We start from the raw sequence: 19,853 nt of genomic DNA on the forward strand, positions 1-19,853 counted from the left end.
ACAGTTATTCAGGAGGCCTCAATCTCTGCCATAAGGTGAGCCTGAAGGCGCTTTTAGTCAGCTCGGGCTTATGCTCGTAGCCGTTCTTGCTCGGCCTTGGCTTATTCTCAGATTCGCTTTTGCTCTCGTCGATATTCTTCGTTTGCCTCCTGGAGAGCCCTCATGGCCTCCATGATTTGTTGCAAGGCGGGGACCTTGCTTCCTTCAGATCCCATTGATCCTTGCCTCGTGTTCCTCATTACATGGAATGCTCAGTCGCAAATGTGGGTGAGATTAGGTTTTATCGGGTCTCATGGTGGGCGCCAAATGTTCTCGTTGGTTGACCTCGGTCGGACTAGATGGTGAGCTCCACTTGATTTGTCTTCAATGGATGCTCCGAGATGTTGTTACTTTGTGACAGAAGGGGCTTTAGATGTTGATCACACTCCGACGATCAAGTCCGTGAGAGCATTCAAACTATAAATATTGTTTCAGTCTATCAGAAAAAAAAAACATACCTTTACCGGAGGTCTTAAACCCTTTTTATAGACATTCCTTCAACAATTTTCATCAAGCAAAATATTGTTTATACAACAAGAATATAATCTCAACTAATTAAAAATAAAAAATCAACTTAAGGAAATTAGAAAATTAGACAAAAATTACAGTTGTTTTAAAGTTTATGAACTAAAACCACGGAAAAGAAATAAGAACTAAAATCACAAATCAGAAATAAAAAAATAAAAAAAAACGAAAATTTTAATTTAGTCTAATATTTTTCATTTGAACGTTAATATAATAAATATTTAAATTGTAACGTATTCGAACTATTTTTCTTTATTAAATCTCGTCATCTTTGTATAATAAAACATATCCATAAAAATGTTAAATACATATTTAAGTCATTCCTATCATTACACAACATTCTAATTTTAAACTAACATATAATTATTTATTGATGTTATTTAATTGCTTAATAATTTATAATAAATACCTAATTTTTTGGAAGGTTTGTTATAATTTATACAGAATAATAATACATTCATAACCCATACTTTTTATACTTAACCATTCTCAATATTATTATTTTAATATTTTTTCATATATTTAATTCTAAACTTAATCTTTATTATATATTTTTATGATTTATTTATGAAAGTATCATTTTCTATTTATATATGAATTTCTGATGTAAATAAAACGTCACATGTACACGACAAGAAGTTGTCATGTGAAATGAAAAAAACGTGATGATGGGTTAATCAATTACCAAAATGGATTTTATATTAAGGACCCACCGCTCTTAAACTCATCATGATACTCAAAATTCTTCTATTGAAAAAACATAAATAAAATATTTATAAATAATAGTGAAAACAATATTTTATCAAATAATAGCCAAATAAAAACAAACAAAACGTTAGCGAATAAAAATAAACAATTATGATAATGTTCAAATTTGAATGACTGCGACCCATAGGACAAGGTACCACAGAGTAGTAATTGCAAATTGTCGTTTGTTTTGAAAGTGGAGGTAGTGTTTTTACTTTTTACAGTTATTGATGAAGAAAGAGAGAGAAGGAAGAGAGTAACTACAAACTTTGGCTGCTGCTGAATCTTTGAAGTTGGTGGCGTTCGGCGTCTTAAAGGGATCACGGTCCACCAAGTTCAAGTCAGTCTCTGTTTTGCTTCGTCGCTTCAACTTCGAACATGAAGGACCAGAGTTAAGAAAAGAATCTTCCAACATCTTCTTTAAATGGCAGGTACAGTCTTTGACATTATTTTACTTGCTTTTTTTTATGTTCAACCTGGAACATAGAACAGCTAGAATGTTTATTTTAATTTCTTACATCCCAATTAAAAGTAAATATTTAATAATATAGTAGCAGGGACCTCGATCTGAAGTTTCCTAAAAGAGGGGAGAGGAATTAAAATGATCTTGGAATCGAATTTTACAACTGGCCCTTGAAATCCACAAGTTAACTGAAACGTGAAGTGATTACCAGGTGTTTGTGACTGTACTAGAGCAACCTGAGGAGGAGTTGAATGCTGTTTCTTTTGTTGGTGAAGTTATCTCATTGTGTTCTCAATTCTCATTTTCCTTCATTTCTGTCCTAGTTATTTGATTTTCTTTATCGTTTTATGCTTTCTGTAGGAGAATGAGAAGCAATTAATTTGGAGCTGGACTTTTACTGTTCATGAGGGTAGCATCAGAATAGAGAGATGGGTTTTGAGGACACCGACTTTGCACTGGTTCTGAAATTTTGAACTTTGCACTGCGTCTGTTAATTTGTATGCTACTTTTTTCCCTCACCCCTTTCACAGTGTTTTTTTAGTTTAGGGCCATTTGCTTCTATGAACTTCAACTTCAAATGACCATCTCACTTGTTGTAGACTTGTGAGTAAACATGCAGACGGTGGATTAGTTTCTTAATTAGGACATTCATAGAAAAGGGAATTCATATGTGGAATGCTGCACGATGATTTATTCCACTGATATCTCTGAAGTTGGCAAAACGAGAGTCTGTTTTACTTTACCTTCTTGCTAATGCCAATTTTTTGTGACACCATGCATTTAAATTGGGTGCATTTGAGAAGTTAAACAGTGTATTCCAATGCGCATGTACACTAACTATTTAGGTTCATTTTGTCTCCACCAATCTGTGTAAACTGGGTTTAAAGTGTGTAACAGTCAATCCCTTCAAAATATGATGGGAATTCCCTTGATCTGTTTTACACACTTCAAGGTTATCAACAATGGTGTTTTACACAACAATAACTTCCTTTAATATTTATATGTTCTATGAATATATACATACTTATGAAAAGATACAGCCTTTTATTAATTTTGAAAATCCCTCACAAATTACACAAAATTGTACCATTTTCTTTTGCAGAGTTGCCATGGCGATTGGACAGCGACAGTTGTTCAGTAATTTTAGCAGAATGGGTCAAGAGTTGTTTTCAATATTTAAGCTGGAAAAAAAGAGATTGTTAGGGTTTATCAGCATTACAATTGCAATAATTTTAGTATTCCAGTATTTGGAACTTCCGTATGGTGCTGTTCAACCCACTGTATTCTCTGGCAACATGACACCAACGTTGGATAGCACTAGATTCCAAGTTGTAGATGTACCATCCAACTCCGAAACGATTAAAAATATGACTTTTTTTAATCAAGCAAATTCAACTGGCGAAAATGCCCGTGAGATTGTTAATATAACCAAGACTTCTGAGGTAAAAGACACTATTTCAAGCACCGGTTTTATCTCGGAACCAGCAAGGGAATCAGGCAGATCTTTAGAATTTGGTGTAACTGATGAAAGTTCCACTGAAGAAAGTACTCAGAAATCAAATAATGGTTCTGCAACAGATCAGACAGGAAATCTAGGACTGAGTATTTACAACAATAATGTGTCTCATTCCCTTTCTCATTTGGCTCCTCCAAGTCCAACAAATGTGAGCCAAAATATTACGCCTCCAATGTTATCAAATGATTATGATGAAACTGAATTCACGGAGGATGAGAGGTTCAAGCTAGTAGGAAATAATTCTTCTATCAGCAGTATGCCTAAGGAGACTAAAGGTTCTCAAATACCACTTCTAGAAGTAACAACAATCTCTGAAATGAATGAGTTATTGCTTCAGAACCGTGCCTCATATCGTTCTATGGTAAATGATTTAATGCCATTTTTTTTTTCATTTTATGACTTATTAAGTTATTAATCATATTCTTGAGTTTTGTTCTAACGTTTCCACCTTCTTTCTAGAGGCCAAGGTGGTCTTTGGCTGTTGATCAAGAGCTGCTGCAGACCAGATCAGAGATTGAAAATGCACCAATTATAAATGATGACGTAAATCTTTATGCTCCGCTGTTTCGAAATGTTTCCAGGTTCAAGAGGTATCATTTGATCATTGTGGTTCTATATTTTGTTTCAAAAAACATGTTTCAGAAGCATCTCCGGGAAGAACAATTCTTATGGATAACTTTGTGATGATAGTATGAGCTGTAATTTTTATGGAAAGTGAGGGAGAGTCGCTATTTGTCATTCCGTTAAGTCATAACAAGTAAATTCATCGTACAAGATTTAGTATAATTCATAAAATTGCTCAATTTCTGGATGTTAAAATTTCTGCTGGCTATTCAGAGAAACATAATTGTTCCAAAAACATGGCAGATATGTGCATTTGTATAAATTGCAGCAAGAAACAATGATATATGAAGCAAGATTCTTATAGAGATATACTTTTTGTTTAAGATTGGTATTAATTATCTCTTCGCTGTCTAATTGCCAGGAGCTATGAATTAATGGAGAGAACACTCAAAGTGTATGTGTATAGAGAAGGAGCTAAGCCCATAATGCATTCACCGTATCTTCTGGGAATTTATGCTTCCGAGGGATGGTTCATGAAGCAGATGGAAGCTAGTAAGCAATTTGTGACCAAGGACCCAAAGAAGGCCCACCTATTTTACTTACCTTTCAGTTCTCGGATGCTAGAGGAAACTTTATATGTACAGAATTCACATAGTTCTAGGAACCTGGTTCAATATCTGAAAAATTATGTAGACATGATTGCGGGTAAACATAATTTCTGGAACAGAACTGGAGGTGCTGATCATTTCCTAGTTGCTTGCCATGACTGGGTATATGTGCTTTTCCCTACTTCAATGAATGTGTCTTTTCTTCTGTATCAGTTTCTTATTTGACAATCATTGATACTACTACCACTTTTATGGCATGCATTGTTAAATATCATATTAGTCTTCTCTGTCGTATCTTTTCATGAAATATGCCTCTTGCCTACACTATGCAGGCCCCTAAAGAAACAAAGAAAGACATGGCTAGGTGCTTAAGAGCCCTATGCAATGCTGATGTGAAAGAAGGTTTTGTCTTGGGGAAGGACGTGTCTCTTCCTGAAACTTATGTCCGCAATGCTCAGAGGCCCACTAGAAACATTGGTGGAAACCGAGTTTCAAAGAGGAAAACTCTGGCGTTTTTTGCAGGGGGTATGCATGGTTATCTTAGACCAATCCTGCTTCAGCACTGGGAAAATAAAGACCCTGACATGAAAATCTTCGGGACACTGCCAAGGTCTAAGGGCAACAGGAACTACATCCAGTACATGAAGAGCAGCAAGTACTGCATTTGTGCGAAGGGCTATGAAGTCAATAGTCCAAGAGTTGTGGAGGCCATTTTCTTTGAATGTGTGCCAGTAATTATATCAGATAACTTTGTGCCTCCTTTTTTTGAGATGTTGAATTGGGAATCCTTTGCTGTTTTTGTGTTGGAGAAGGATATTCCAAATCTGAAGAGTATACTCCTTTCCATCCCACAAAAGAGGTATCTTCAAATGCAGATGATGGTGAGAAAGGTGCAGCAGCATTTCCTATGGCACAGAAACCCTGTCAAGTACGATATATTCCACATGATACTGCATTCCATTTGGTTCAACAGAGTTTTCACAGCAAAAGCTAGATAGATCATCTTGGAGACGTCAAAGTAGATTGAAAGAAGTTTTTCTTTAAGGAGCAAAACATTCTTTGGAGGACAAGAACAGACGTGTTGGCAATTAATCAGGTCAGGTCGTTTTTGTGTAATTTTTTATGTAATTAAATTTGTATATTTACTGCCACGTTCTCTTGTATTATTCATACATAAATGTTTGGTAGTCTGTGATAGGTTAAATTCAGATTTTATTTGTTCAATTAATGGTGATAGTACAAGTAACATAACACTGACAAGCAAGTGCAGGTTTTTGTTCTATGTACCTTCTGCTAGTTATGCACAACACAATTTGTGTTGTGTGCTGATTGATAATGTAAGATTGCAAGTACAGATGCTCAACATAACAAGGTCAAATATACTATCACAACACCCATTTTGTTGTATAAATATGTTTTATTAATACTGACATCGCTTGTGTGACATTAATTGACGCTGCAGACATGACATTTGGTAAGGATGTGACATTGACTCTATATTATAATATATGACCCGTAGCACACACAAAACTGGTTACCCGTGTGTCTGTAAGTAGTTATTTATGTGACGCGCACGCAATACTGGTTACCCATGTGTGTGTTATGTGACGTTTATGCCCACCCACTCTTCATGAAAAAAATCAATTTTTTTTAATAAGAATCATATATTACATCGGTTAGATGACTTAATCGGTGTAATAACCCTACCAGAACTGGTTACACAGCCACAGGTTCCTCCATATATTCTGGCACACGCAAAACCGGTTACTTGTGTGTCTAAAAGTGGTTACTTAAGTGACATTTATGGTCATCCACCCTTCATGAAAAAAAAATCATTTTTTTTAATAAAAACCATATATTACATCGGTTAGATGACTTAATCGATGTAAAAATCATATATTACATCGGTTAGATGACTTAATCGATGTAATAACCCTACCAGAACTGGTTACCCAGCCTCAGGTTCCTCCACATATACTGGCACACGCAAAACTGGTTACCTGTGTGTTTGTAAGTTGTTACCTATGTGACATTTATGACCTACCCACTTTTTATGAAAAAAAAATCATTTTTTTTTAATATGGGTCATATATTACATCGGTTAGATGACTTAACCGGTGTAATATGGGTTATTCTGAGTAAAAAAAAAATATTACACTAGTTGTTACTAAGAACTGATGTAATATATTCTTTTTTACCCTATTTTGAAAGCTTGCGCTGCTCATTCGCGCGCAATCTCACTCTGACACGTCATTGTCATGTCTGCAACTTCAAATGTGTGTTATTGTCAGAAGATGTCAATATATCAGGACTCTTTGTTGTACAATGCCTTTTGACATTGTTAAAAAGGATTATTGCAAACTTTGATATTTTTTTATTATTGTCCACATAATTAATTATTTATATATTTAATTTTTATGCTATATTATAGAGTGAATTATGTTTCCTTTCATCTTATATTTATTAAAATATGTAATTTAGTTCATTAAATATTTATAAAAGTATTATAATAATATCAATTAATTTATATATTGGGGTGTAAGTGTCTTGCACCAAGCCCACTTAACTCAATCTAGCCTAATAACATTTTTGGTGAATTTGATCATTGTAATACACACAATTAAATTTTATTGGATAACATCTTTATGAATTTTAAATCGAATAATTAAACCAAATTATATAATAAAAGTATTAGTTTTCTAAGAATTTTACTATAAAAATCATTATATTTTTATTATATAAATATTATATATATATATATTCTAAAGTATAATAGTTATCTTAAAAAATTAAAAATTTCAAGGTATTGCATTTTATTCAAAGGTTATTTTTTAATGACTTAATCTAATAGTCAATTATGATTGAGTTGTGTTGGATAGGATTTGTTTGAATTATATTTAATTGAGTTGCATAACAAAATTAACGTACTGGTAAGGGTCGTATGACTGATTATATGTCTCGGTTCTCAGTCATGGACTGACTGATATCTCAGAACCAGTTACGCTTAAAATAGTCAGTAAAGTTAATCCACAATTAGGAATTAGGTAAGGCACCCTTAAATGCATTTCAACTTCCTAATCTGGCCTAATAAGGAAAGTCCGTCAAAAGTAATATAAATAGCACACATTCCAAGGTTCAAGTACGCCATCATCTACAAGGCTTTAATAACCGAGTGTCGGACACCTTTACTCACTTGAGCGTCGAAGTGCCTTTTGCAGGTACTCTCCGAGTCTGGATTATAAGAAGACCGAGAAGTAAGACGAGTAAAAAAGAGTGAGGAGCTTGCAAGAAAGGAAGTTGAATCCGACCGACCGAAGGTAGAAGAAGAATCCTCTCAATAGTTCTTTGGGCCCAACCCCCGTTCGAGAACAATTGGCGCCCACCGTGGGATTGAGAGAAATCGAGTGAAGAACGCTAGTAAACGGTATTAACCCGCAACATGACAAGTGAGAGGATGAACGAAGCTGACTAGTTGATGTCTTTGCAGAGAGAGATGACTGAGCTGAAGAGGAGGAATGAAGAGATTATAAGGAAGAATAAGCAGCAAATCCAAGCTCTCCGGAGGGAGAATGAGGATATGAAGAAGAAGTTGGTCGAGGGAGGACCATTCGTTATGCCAACTAACCTTATCGGTAGGTCAATCACATCCCCTCCCAACCCGAGGGCAATCGAAGAAACCAAGGACAAGATCCCCACCCAGGAGATGGATGGTGAGTCCTGTCCTAACAAGTCGGTCCACACGACCAGGACCCTAGATTCGGTGCGCCAACATCCTTTCACCAATTCTATCATCGGAGTTCCGTTGCCGGATAAGTGGAAGGGCTTCAACAGGGATCACTATGATGGCACGACCGACCCAAATGAAGACATGGACGCATACACTACGCACATGAGCCTTTACACCTCGGATGACATGGTCTTATGCCGAGTGTTTCCCACATCGTAGAAGGGAGGAGCTCTGAGCTGGTTCACCAAGCTCCCTCCCAACTCTGTCGATAGCTTTGCAACGCTGATGTCCAAGTTTGAGACGCAGTTTGCCACAAACTGATCGCACCCTGACGTCCATTGCCCTGGTTGGCATCCGCCAAGAGAAGGGAGAGTCCTTGAGGACCTTCATCGACAGGTTCGGGAAGGTTGCAATGAGCATCCGGAACCTTAGTCCGGACGTGGCCATGCACCACATGTTGACGGCCTTACGGTCAGACCGTTTGCTAACAACTTTTGCATGCAGTCGACCACTAGCTTGGACGAGCTCAGGAAGAGAGCTGCCAAGTACATGCAGTTGGAGGAACTGAGAAAGTTCCGTAACTAGGCCCGAGCGGAAGTCAGTGGCGAGAAGGGAAAAGAGGAGAAGGAGCGTCAGGGTCGATCAGTCGCTCAGGGAGATAGGCGCAAAGAAAACCGGGGCAGTCGGTTTGCAAGATACACCCCCCAGACGACCGAGAGGGGAAGAATCTTGGACGAGACCCTCAACGCTGAGCTGATCCCTTCACCCAGGAAGGCATCAAGTCCGGAAAATGCCAACCGTAATAAACGATGTCAGTACCACAAGAACAACGGACATTCCACCGAGGAATGTCAGGCTCTCAAGGATAAGATAGAAGAGCTTATCCAGGTCAGACATCTACGACGGTTCGTTCAGGGGGGCCGAGGCACAAGACGGTCCCCCCGGAGAGGCGAAACCACAAAACGAAAGAATTACTTTCCTCTAAGAGGATGAGGAGATGATCGCCGACCCAAGCGTCGACCGATGAGGGATGACCTTCCAAGAAGAGAAGACCTCCCAAGGGAGAATGAGAGGAGGGGTGACTGGGAAATCATAAACACCATCGTCGGAGGGTTTGTCGGCAGTGGAAGCTCCAATAACACCTACAGGAGGAACCTTAGAGCAGTGCACCAGGTGAACGCAGTGTCATTCCGACCGAGGATGTCACGCATCACCTTCACCAACGACGACTTTAAGGGTGTCGATCCCTCACAAGACGACCCCATGGTGTTCTCAGTCGACATTGACAAGTTCACCGTCATGAAGACGTTGGTGGACCAAGGATGTTCAGTAGATATTCTCTACTAGAAAACTTTTAAGGCGATGAGGATACCATAGGTTGAGATGATGTCGTATCATGACCATGTTGTCGGCTTCTCAGGCGAGAGGGTTGGTACTAAAGGCTACATCGAGTTTTATACCACCTTTGACGAAGGGAAGTCTAGCAAGACCATCAAGATCTGGTACTTGGTGATTGATGCCAGCATCCTCTTGGGACGACCGCCTATCAACCGGCTAAGGGCGATCGTCTCAACACCTCACTTGACAATGAAGTTTCCATCATTGTGAGGGGACATTCTCACGGTGCACGTAGATTAGAAACTTGCACAAGAGTGTTACGCCGAAAACCTTAGGGTGGAACAAATGCGATACAACCGGTCCCCTAAGAACAAGTCCTCTCAGAGACGAAAGTCTCCTCATAGACAAGTGGAGCTTGCATCGATGGATCACACGGTTGCTTTGATGGATCTAGATCCTCGAACGACCAAGGACAACCCCTTCTCGACGAAGAACACAACACCTATGTCGGCACAACTATAACAGCCGTCGAGGCCGAGCTAATGCACGTCATGTTGAAGAAGAATGTGGACCTCTTCACGTGGACAACATCTGATATGTTGGGGGTGAGCCCAGATATCATCATTCAAAAGCTCTCAATGTTCAAGGAGGCGCGCCCAGTAAACTCGCAGCACAGTAAAAACTGACTACATTATTTTTAAAAATTTATCTAAACTCGACCTTGCAGAGCGCATGATAGCGTGGTCCGTAGAGCTTTCCGAATTCGACATCCGCTACGAGCCAAAAGGTGTCATAAATTCTCAATGTTTGGCCAATTTCTCCGCCAAGCTCACACCTCTGTCGGACCTCTTGGCCGGATGGACTATATATGTCGACAACTCCTCAAACAAGACCGCATGTGGAGTGGGAGTCGTCCTCGAAGGACCTGGTGATCTTCTTTTGGAGCAAGCCCTCCAGTTTGGGTTCAAGGCCACCAACAACCAAACCGAGTACAAGGTTTTCCTCGTCGGGCTAAACCTGGCGTACGATATGGGAGCTCGCGAGGTAACTTGCAAGAGCGACTCCCAGGTTATGGTCGACCAGATCAAAGGGGAGTTCAAGGTAAATGAGCCTTTGCTCCAAAGGTACTACCATACGGTCAACAACAACATTGTTCGATTTCAGAAGGTAACGGTGGAACACATTCGTTGACAAGAGAACAAGAAGGTCGATGTGTTATCTCGATTGTCAACGACCAAGAAGAAGAGCCACCACAGGTCTTTTATGCAGATTTGGCTAAGACAACCTAGTGTGGCTGAAATCGAATGCCTAGCAATCACCGACGTCGAGGTCGAGACCTGGATGACCCCAACCATCTGATACCTTGGGCATGGCAAGTGCAAGCCGGAAGAAGAGAAAGTTATGAAGCAACAGTGTTCCAGGTACACCATGCTGAACCAGGATCTCTACCGTACGGCCTACTTAAGACCATTGCTGAAATGCATCACCAAGGACCTGGCCGAGTATGTCCTCAAAGAAATCCATGAGGAAATATGCGGCAACCACTTGGGCGCATGGACAATGGCTGCCAAAGTCCTCAAGATCAACTATTACTTGCCAACCGTTCAGGGAGACTATGTAGAGTTTGTGAAGAAATGCACAAAATGTTAGGAGTTCGATCCCCTACACCACCTAAAGCTGAAAGCACTACATAGTATGACATCCCCATGGTCGTTCGTCATCTGGGAGATGGACATTGTTGGTCTCTTTGCCACAAGGAAGGGTCAGAAAAAATTTCTCCTGGTCAGAGTGGACTACTTCACTGAATGGATCAAGGTTGAATCACTCGCATCCATTTTCACCAAGAGCGTGCTAAATTTTGTATGATGAAGTATTGTATGTCGGTTCAACGTTCTGCACACAATAATAACTAATAACAACTGACAATTCATTGACCGAGGGCTCCAGTCTTTCTACAAGAACCTCGGTCGAACACCCCTAGACCAATGGGCAAGTCGAGGCTGCAAACAAGGTCATCTTGAACGAGCTGAAGAAGCGACTCAACAAGGTGAAAGGCCGATGGACCAAGGATCTAGTGGAAGTCTTGTGGGCATACTGCTGTACACCCCAGATGTCCACACAAGAAACACCGTAGCCTAATGTACGAGATCGAATCAATGATTCCGGTCGAGGTAGGCGAGCCTACCATCCGAAGGCAACTATTTGACCTAACTCTAAATCAAGAGAGTCTCTCGGTTGCCTGAACCTGATCAACGAGCTTCGTGATAAAAACAAGATTCGGGAGGCCATATGCAAGCTTCGGGCAACAAGGCACTACAACACGAAGGTTCGACCAAGGAGTTTTCAGAAGGGAGATTTTGTGTGGCGAATGAGAAGCGAAGCGAGGAAGAATGAAGGTAAGTTCTCATCCAATTGGGAAGGACCCTTCCGAATCTGAGAGGTTGCAGTTGGGGGGCAGACCACCTAGAGTGGTTGTCGGGAAAAATTGTGTCGAGGATGTGGAATCTCACGCATTTCAAGTTTTATTACAGTTAAAAACAATAAAACTTACACACTCTTTCCTCACCCAACTATTTTTTTTCTAAGGAGGGTTTTCGGTCGGACAGGTTTTAACGAGACATTTTCTCTCCAACTTTTTGAAATTTAAAGTCAAATTCACTCATCTTTCAACGCTCGATTTGGTCTGGATGAAGCCATACCCTGCCAATATCACAAAACTTTGGTTCGGTCTGGATGAAGTTAACTGGCATACCATGCCGATACCGCTAAGACTCGGTGCAACCAAGGATGTAGCATTTACCGGCATACCCTGCCGACACCACAAAAATTTGGAGCGGTCAAGGACGTAGTCTTAACCAGCATACCCTATCGACACCTCCAAAACTCAGTTTTGTCTGGATAAAGCCTTAACCGGCATACCTTGCCGAAACCTTAAAACACGCACTACAAACACAATCGAACCGATCACTTAACTAATTCAATTTCCTTTGTTCAATTAAGTTATTCCAACCGAGAAGCTTAAATTGTTCAATTTTCTTTGTTCAATTAAGTTATTCCAATCGAGGAGCTTAACTTGTTCAATTTTCTTTGTTCAAATAAGCTGCAATATATAAGAAGACGACCGTTTCATATATGAAGAAAGCGAGGAGGAGGTCACACCCCGACCTCAAAGGAAAAGCAGTAAAAGGTCACATCCCAGTCGAAGGAAACAAAAACTAAAGCCTAACACTCAGAGGTCTTCGTCTTCAGCACCCTCGATCGGCGCAAGTTGCACTGCACTCTTCAAGATCCAACCCTCGAACACATTCATGTTGGGGTCAAAGTTTTCAGACGCTGGTGTCGTCAATAATTTTGTCCAACTCCGCCTCGATCGACCCCTTATCGAGCAATAGCTTAGAGTTCTTGGCAAGCAGTACCGAGTTCTTGTTATCTGCCTCCTCCAAGGCCTTCTTCAGTCGAGCAATCTCGGTCACTTTCTCTGCCTCCCTTCACTTGAGCTCAGCTGCTCGACCCTGGGCAATCTTTCGTTCGACTGCCTCCCGAGGAAGCTTCTCCGAGTAGGTAGTGTTGGTCGCAAGAGATTGCTTCAAGTTCCCTGAAGCCTTAGCCAGCTCGTGCTCGAGCCGAGAGATCTCTTCAGCATGACGGCTCCGGTCCTCGGAACCCAGGTAGGCCAGGACAAGTGCTCGTCACATCATTTTGATGTTGCCTTGGAGCAGGTTGTCCGAGGGGACGACCCAGATGAGCTCTCACGTCGGCATGGCCAGACCAATCTGGACCCCCTTCGCGAATTGTAAGTCACCCTCAGCACCGACAGGGGTGACATCAAAACTTCCAGGGCAAGCTCGACAGTAGGGAGGGGGGACTGGCCTGTTGAAGTCATTGGTTGACGGGGAGTCGATGTGGAGGGGGAAGTGTCGACATCGTGCCCGGGGAGCGGGTAGTTGTAGGGATGTTACCCCGTCCCTCACTCTTTTCTTGCCCTTGCCGAAAGGACCAACACAAGCGATCAGCCCCTTCCATGCAGGTAGGGCCTTAATGCTCAGACGACCCCATTGTTAAGCAGGTCATTCGACAAGGGCACTTCCTTATTCATTATATCTGCATCAATGAGAAAAGCGTCAGTTCAAGACTAGACATCCGACCGAGGTTAAAAGAAAACTAGCATACCCTTAAAAACCAGCCAGCGGAGTGATGACGTGTACATGACTATCAGCTTCCGTGTGGGAAGCTTTCTCAGGAGCATATCAAAGAGAGAGGGAATCTTTTGCTCCTCGGCACTCGAGGTTGGACGAGGCCATTCCTTGAACTTTTGAGCTTCCCAGTCCATAACATAGGAAGCCTCGATCGAACGACTTCATAAAAAAAGAATGGCATACCCTCCATTTGGATGATAACCTTGAAGAATTTTTTCTTTGAAGTTTTTATATGAAGTGGTGAAAGAACCAAAAAGAACGTTACCCGACTGACTGATCAGTGAATGCCACAGAACAGGCTCGCCCGGGTGGGATGTGTAATAACTCAGAAAGCATGAAGGGGTAGGATGCAGACAGAGAACGTCACATATCAAGCAGAAGGCCTGAATGGATGCCCAGGTGTTTGAGTGAAGCTATGTGGGAGCCACATTTAGCGCCTGAAGGACGACTATCGTGAAGTTATCAAAGGGTAAGGAGACGTGCAAATCCAAAAATAAACATGAATACATATAGAAGGAAGACGACTCGGTTGGAGATCGACCCAGACATATGGTCTCGATAGATATACAAGGCTCAACAGACACAACATGTTTCTCATTTTTTAATCGTCAGATCTCATCCATTTTTTTATTTAATTGAAAACTTAATTCAAAATAAAAGTTTCTGTTTAAGTAACTATTTAAAAATTATAATTAAAAACAATTATTTCAAAATTTCAATTATAAATAATTATTTAAAACATCAATACAAATTATTTCTTTTTATTAAAATTTTCAATTTTTTCCTGATATAACTAAAGAGTTAATTTAAATAATACATAAATAATTTTAATATTTTTTTCAATGAATTTTGCATAAAAAATACTTCCCCAGTTAGAAAATATTTCCTGTTTTATTATTATTTAAAATAAAAATTAATCATAAATTAACCAAATTATTCTATTCTTACATTTTTCGATTTGATTCCAAGTGCATACAACATAACATCAAAAAAATTGCTACGAACCATAATCAAAAATAGAAATCATCAAAATATGGAATCAGTTAATTATTTTAAATGTCTTTCGGATACATTTTCAAATAAAAAATATGTATTGCAAACTGTCAAAATGTGTCTCTAGTCTTTAAATTTTATTTAACAAAATAACAAATAAAAGTAAGAGAAATATACTGAGGCTCGAACACTTCTCTTAAATGGTGTGTCCGTGTTAGACACACGTATCAGATATCGAGTTACGACACTTGTAGGACGGTGAAATGTCCAAATCCAAAAATATTTGTTAGAGTTCTGACAATTGTAACAGTTTTAAAAAGAAGAAATACATTAATTTTCTAAAAACTCAAACTTATTGTATAAATTTTTATGATAATTATAAAAATAAAGAACAAATCTTTTTGAACAAATCATGAACATCCTTTTGCTTCAAAAAAATATAAAACATACTTATGCATATAAATCTTTATTATTAATTTATATAATTCATAATTATATAATACATAGATCTGTATTCTCGTGTCCTACATTTTAGATATTTTCGTGTCCATATTTGTGTCGTATTAATATCCATGTCAGTGTCTATGTTACATAGTTTATCAATAGATAAGAAGATTTTTGTAAAAAATTATAAAATAAATAAATAAAAGTGGTTTATCACTTCGCAGTTATAAAAAACCGCTATAGATTTACTTATAATTATCAAATTGTTTATTAAAATTTAAAATTAAAGAAGATTTTAATTGTTTTTTATAAGGTATCTATATCATTAAAAAACAAGATTTTTTTATAATTAATTTTTTACACAAATATTTTTCATTTTCCCTTTTATGTTTTCTACCCTTTTTATATATAGGTTTTTTTAAAAACTCAATTAACTATTCTCAATAAAAATATAACAAAAATAATTTATTTTGTGCATAATTTTTTTATAAATTTAATAATATTTTTATTTTAATAATTAATAATTTTATTTTTTTGTTATCATAAAGGAAGAAAAGTGGATACACTGAAAAGGCATCTGTTCTAGTAGTAAAAATAAATAAGATAAAATATCTTTGATAAAAAGGTATAGTAAAAATATATGTTCTTTTTATTTAAATATATGATTTCACAATTAAAATTTGGACTGTGTCGGAATTATTCGCATTCTGGTTCCTTAATTTACTCTGATCTTCCATTCTTATGTTCCTTCATTCCTTTCCTAATCCTTAACGTACGACACAGATAATCACAGACACAGATCTCATCACCAACCTATGCCCTTTGTCGTTCCGTTACTCCAATCATCCTGTTACACCTTTCTCCTCTGTTTCTCTAAACTAATAAATCACTCTCTTCTCTCACTTTCACCTCCCAATTGAAAACCTTCTCAAAAGTTATTAACTTGTAACTGTCAATCTCTATGGGTTTGCTTCCATTTCTTTCTCTGATCTCTCTAGAATGATGAGTTAGCCAGCCCTCCTTTCTTTTCAGAGATTTTTTCATGGATCGGGGGTTTAGATTTCTGTGTAAGGCTGAAACTACGAGATTAGTTTCATTTGTAGGAATAACAGTGGCTATAGTTTTAATGTTTCAGTACTCTGAACTTCCTAGTAGTAAATTCTTATCTACTGTTACTACCAAGATTAGTAGTTTCAGAATGGATACATCTTCGGCTAATTCTAAAGTTGAGGGTAACAACATGCTCCTAAATGGTTCAAATTCAAACTCTAAAGATGCACTGCAAGATAATGCAGTTAATCCTCAGGGCTCCCTCTTTCAGAATGGTAGAGATTCAATTACTGCCCCTGCCCCAGAGAAAGCTAAAGGACTTGATAGTGTTGTCAATTTCACAACCAGAAATGATGGTTCTCCAATGGGTAGTGCTCAGGGAATGCAGATTAGTTTGACATCACAAGGGGCTGCATCGCCACAACCTATGGTGCCATTGCCCAACAGAACATCCTTAGATTCAGAAACGGATTCAAGAAGTCCTGTGGTATCTGTCATTTCAGCTGCAACTTCGGTGAAATCGGATACGACTGGTTCGGTTTCCAAGGATGGAAACTCAGGTTCTTTGCATGGTAGTAGCAACATGACAGTCAATAATGGTAAGCCTGTGAGTGTAAAGAATGCCAAAAGGAGACCATCTAAAGTTGTTTCAATATCTGAGATGAACTTGTTGTTGCAGAATAATCATGCTTATTCCCAGCAGGAGGTATGTTTAGGATGATGATTGGCCATGTATGCAAGTGTAGATTGAATTATATCATTAGATGAGTTTTCTAATTTATTCAGCTATTGTTTGTAGAAACCAGCAAGGTCTTCAGCTGTTGATCTAGAAATATTGCATGCAAAGTCAGAGATTTTAAATGCACCCATCACTGTGAATGATTCAAGACTTTACCCACCATTATACAGGAATGTCTCCATGTTCAGAAGGTATGGTAAATAAATATCGTTTTCAGTGCGCGGAATCTACTATTGAGCCAAACCACTGCAATATGGTTGAGTGGCCCAAATTCTGATTGAATTATGTTATTATCCTGATCTGACTTATCAACTAATTATTTCTGAAGAGTGAACTGAATCTAATCAGTTATAAAAGAAGCAGCTTAATGTATATCTTAATGGAAGACTGCGTTTAAAATCTATGAAGCACCGACAGGGCTCTCCAATGACGTAGCTCCGTGTCCTACAACACTTCTTACACACTCCAATGAAGTGTTGAATTTAGAAAAACATTTCTTTCTGCTACATCCCTCCTCCAAAATATTGTTAATGAAGGTAGACACAGTGTTTGTGTCGTTGTGTCCGTGCTTCATAGTTTAAAAGGGGTTGACCTGTTGGAATATTGTATAAATGCATGAATCTGGTTTAAGCTCACCATTTCCTATAGATTTTTCACCTTTATATACCTCTGAGTTTGATAATTGAACATTTGAAGTTTGCACTTGCTAATTTGGTTTCAATGAAATGTGTCATTCATTGCCAAGCTAGCTTTTTCCGTGTCACATACAACACAATTAAATTAGCAGAATATATGACATACACAAAGATATGTAAGTAGGTTACATCAAGTTATTACGTGGAAAGAGCACAAAGAACAAGACTTAAGATAGGAAGATTCTGTTTACATATTGTTTAATTAATTTGTATGCATTCCTTTGCCTCCTATAAGTTGAGTACCTTGCTGTGAATGCTCTTCCTACTGGAACTTCAACTAACAATGTGTGCATTCTGCAGAAGTTATGAACTAATGGAAAAGATGCTCAAAGTTTACATCTACCCGGATGGAGATAGACCAATCTTTCACGAGCCCTTACTAGATGGAATATATGCATCTGAAGGATGGTTCATGAAATTAATGGAAGCAAACAAACAGTTTGTCACTGGGGACCCTGAGAAAGCTCACTTGTTTTACATACCTTTCAGTTCTAGATTGTTGCAGCAAACTCTCTATGTACGTAACTCACACAAACGTTCCAACTTAATTGAGTACATGAAAAATTTTGTGAGCATGATTGCTGGAAAGTATCCTTTCTGGAATAGAACTTCTGGAGCAGATCACTTTGTCGTTGCTTGCCATGATTGGGTACGATTCTGTGTTTATGCAAATTATGATTAATGCATTTTCTGCTTTTTCCTTTCCCTTTCATTTGTGTGAAATTTGTAAAAGTTATTAATTTTTTTTCAAATGAATTTTAACTAAAGTCTTTTTTAATAATGATAATGATTCCTTATTATACAATTTATAATGATGTAATATATAAATTTGTGTGTCCCTTATCTTATATTTTAAAGATTACATGTGTGAAATTGTCTATGTCGTGAAATTGTCTATGTCGTGTCTGGTGCTACATTAAAGATTACATGTGCGCCTTTGTTCCATTCTCCCTCTTACTTAAATTGCAATCTGTAACGTAGTCTCACTCATGTTCAGGAAAATTCTCCCCCAATGTAACCTGTAAAATGTTTGCACTAAAAGGTTGTGACAAATAGCAATTGCAGCAGTTCATATTATTAGTTATGGACTAGTATTTCCAACATTCACATGCCTACACCATTATGATTGAATCATTAATTTCTGTTGAAGCAGTATCACCAGTAATTGAGTGGAAGAGTATTTAACAAGCACCATTTCTCAGGCTCCTGCAGAAACAAGAGGGCGCATGCTTAGTTGCATCAGAGCACTCTGCAATGCTGACATTGAAGTAGGATTCAAGATAGGCAAGGATGTTTCTCTTCCAGAAACATACATAAGGTCGAGTGAGAATCCTGTCAAAAATATTGGAGGCAACCCTCCTTCTCAAAAGCCTATATTGGCTTTTTTTGCAGGAGGATTGCATGGTTATGTTCGGCCTATTCTGTTGAATCACTGGGAGAACAAAGAACCTGACATGATAATATCTGAGACCCTGCCACATGTCAGGGGCAATAGAAACTACATCCAGTTCATGAAGAGTAGCAAATTCTGCATCTGTGCAAGAGGTCACGAGGTTAATAGCCCGCGTGTGGTAGAGGCTATATTCCACGAGTGCATTCCAGTTATCATATCTGACAATTTTATTCCTCCTTTGTTTGAGATTTTGAACTGGGAATCTTTTGCTGTGTTTGTCGCGGAGGAAGATATCCCGAATTTGAGGAACATACTGCTATCCATTTCTGAAGAGAGATACTTAGAGATGCATAAGAGGGTGAAAAAGGTGCAAGAGCATTTTATCTGGCATGCTGAACCTGTAAAGTATGATTTATTTCATATGCTTCTTCATTCAATTTGGTACAATAGACTTTTTCAAACAAACCAGACATGATCATGTATGAATTTAGTAGAAAGCTCATTTTGTAGGATTGATAACTTGTGTTTGGTAAATGGCATGAGTTATACAAATGAAGCAAGAAGAAAATGATTGGAGAGCAGAACGCATAATAGTGTTTGTCCAGAACGATGTTATTGTTTGAAGTGAAATCATGAAGATCGTTGTCTTAAATACTTTTCAAGTTATTTAGCCAGAATATAGTCGTGTTTATTATTGACATTAGAACAGAAAACTCACTTGCTATTCATGAACTGCTTATAAATGAAGAAGCAGCTCAAACACCTTGTTTCCGATTTGCAGGACCATGTTTTTAAATTTCATGCAGTACTGTTAAA

General features: G+C 38.4%; 2 protein-coding genes across 9 annotated transcripts; both read left to right on the forward strand.

Moving 5' to 3' along the window:
- Window positions 1-1,440: 1,440 nt before the first annotated feature.
- LOC137820981 (probable glycosyltransferase At5g03795) lies at window positions 1,441-5,742 on the forward strand. Of its 8 annotated transcripts, none has more exons than XM_068625344.1 (7): window positions 1,441-1,742; window positions 1,863-2,043; window positions 2,135-2,271; window positions 2,877-3,651; window positions 3,750-3,880; window positions 4,276-4,624; window positions 4,795-5,742. In XM_068625344.1, the coding sequence occupies exons 4-7, from the start codon at window positions 2,884-2,886 to the stop codon at window positions 5,458-5,460; spliced, it is 1,914 nt and encodes a 637-aa protein (XP_068481445.1). In that variant the 5' UTR covers window positions 1,441-1,742; window positions 1,863-2,043; window positions 2,135-2,271; window positions 2,877-2,883; the 3' UTR covers window positions 5,461-5,742. The 8 variants fall into 8 exon arrangements, with proteins under 8 accessions (XP_068481445.1, XP_068481448.1, XP_068481450.1 ...); XM_068625347.1 differs by having other exon boundaries at window positions 1,445-1,742; window positions 1,869-2,043; XM_068625349.1 differs by having other exon boundaries at window positions 1,468-1,742; window positions 1,986-2,043.
- Window positions 5,743-15,842: 10,100 nt separating this feature from the next.
- On the forward strand, window positions 15,843-19,689 carry LOC137821747 (probable glycosyltransferase At5g03795). Its single transcript, XM_068626488.1, has 4 exons — window positions 15,843-16,916; window positions 17,010-17,140; window positions 17,945-18,293; window positions 18,847-19,689. Exons 1-4 carry the CDS (start codon window positions 16,203-16,205, stop codon window positions 19,510-19,512), a joined length of 1,860 nt encoding a protein of 619 aa, XP_068482589.1. The 5' UTR covers window positions 15,843-16,202; the 3' UTR covers window positions 19,513-19,689.
- The last annotated feature ends 164 nt before the right edge of the window (window positions 19,690-19,853 follow it).

This window comes from Phaseolus vulgaris, chromosome 9 (assembly GCF_000499845.2).
Source record: "Phaseolus vulgaris cultivar G19833 chromosome 9, P. vulgaris v2.0, whole genome shotgun sequence".
NCBI classification, from domain to species: domain Eukaryota; kingdom Viridiplantae; phylum Streptophyta; class Magnoliopsida; order Fabales; family Fabaceae; genus Phaseolus; species Phaseolus vulgaris.

What these genes read in the sequence shown, in the direction of transcription:
- LOC137821747 (XM_068626488.1), top strand. Translation starts at nt 16,203, where the DNA reads ATGGATCGGGGGTTTAGATTTCTGTGTAAGGCTGAAACTACGAGATTA. An exon ending in ATGCTTATTCCCAGCAGGAG is followed by an intron (nt 16,917 to 17,009) that starts GTATGTTTAGGA and finishes TATTGTTTGTAG; the next exon opens with AAACCAGCAAGGTCTTCAGC. An exon ending in TCGTTGCTTGCCATGATTGG is followed by an intron (nt 18,294 to 18,846) that starts GTACGATTCTGT and finishes ACCATTTCTCAG; the next exon opens with GCTCCTGCAGAAACAAGAGG.
- LOC137820981 (XM_068625344.1), top strand. Translation starts at nt 2,884, where the DNA reads ATGGCGATTGGACAGCGACAGTTGTTCAGTAATTTTAGCAGAATGGGT. An exon ending in GTGCCTCATATCGTTCTATG is followed by an intron (nt 3,652 to 3,749) that starts GTAAATGATTTA and finishes CCTTCTTTCTAG; the next exon opens with AGGCCAAGGTGGTCTTTGGC. An exon ending in TAGTTGCTTGCCATGACTGG is followed by an intron (nt 4,625 to 4,794) that starts GTATATGTGCTT and finishes TACACTATGCAG; the next exon opens with GCCCCTAAAGAAACAAAGAA.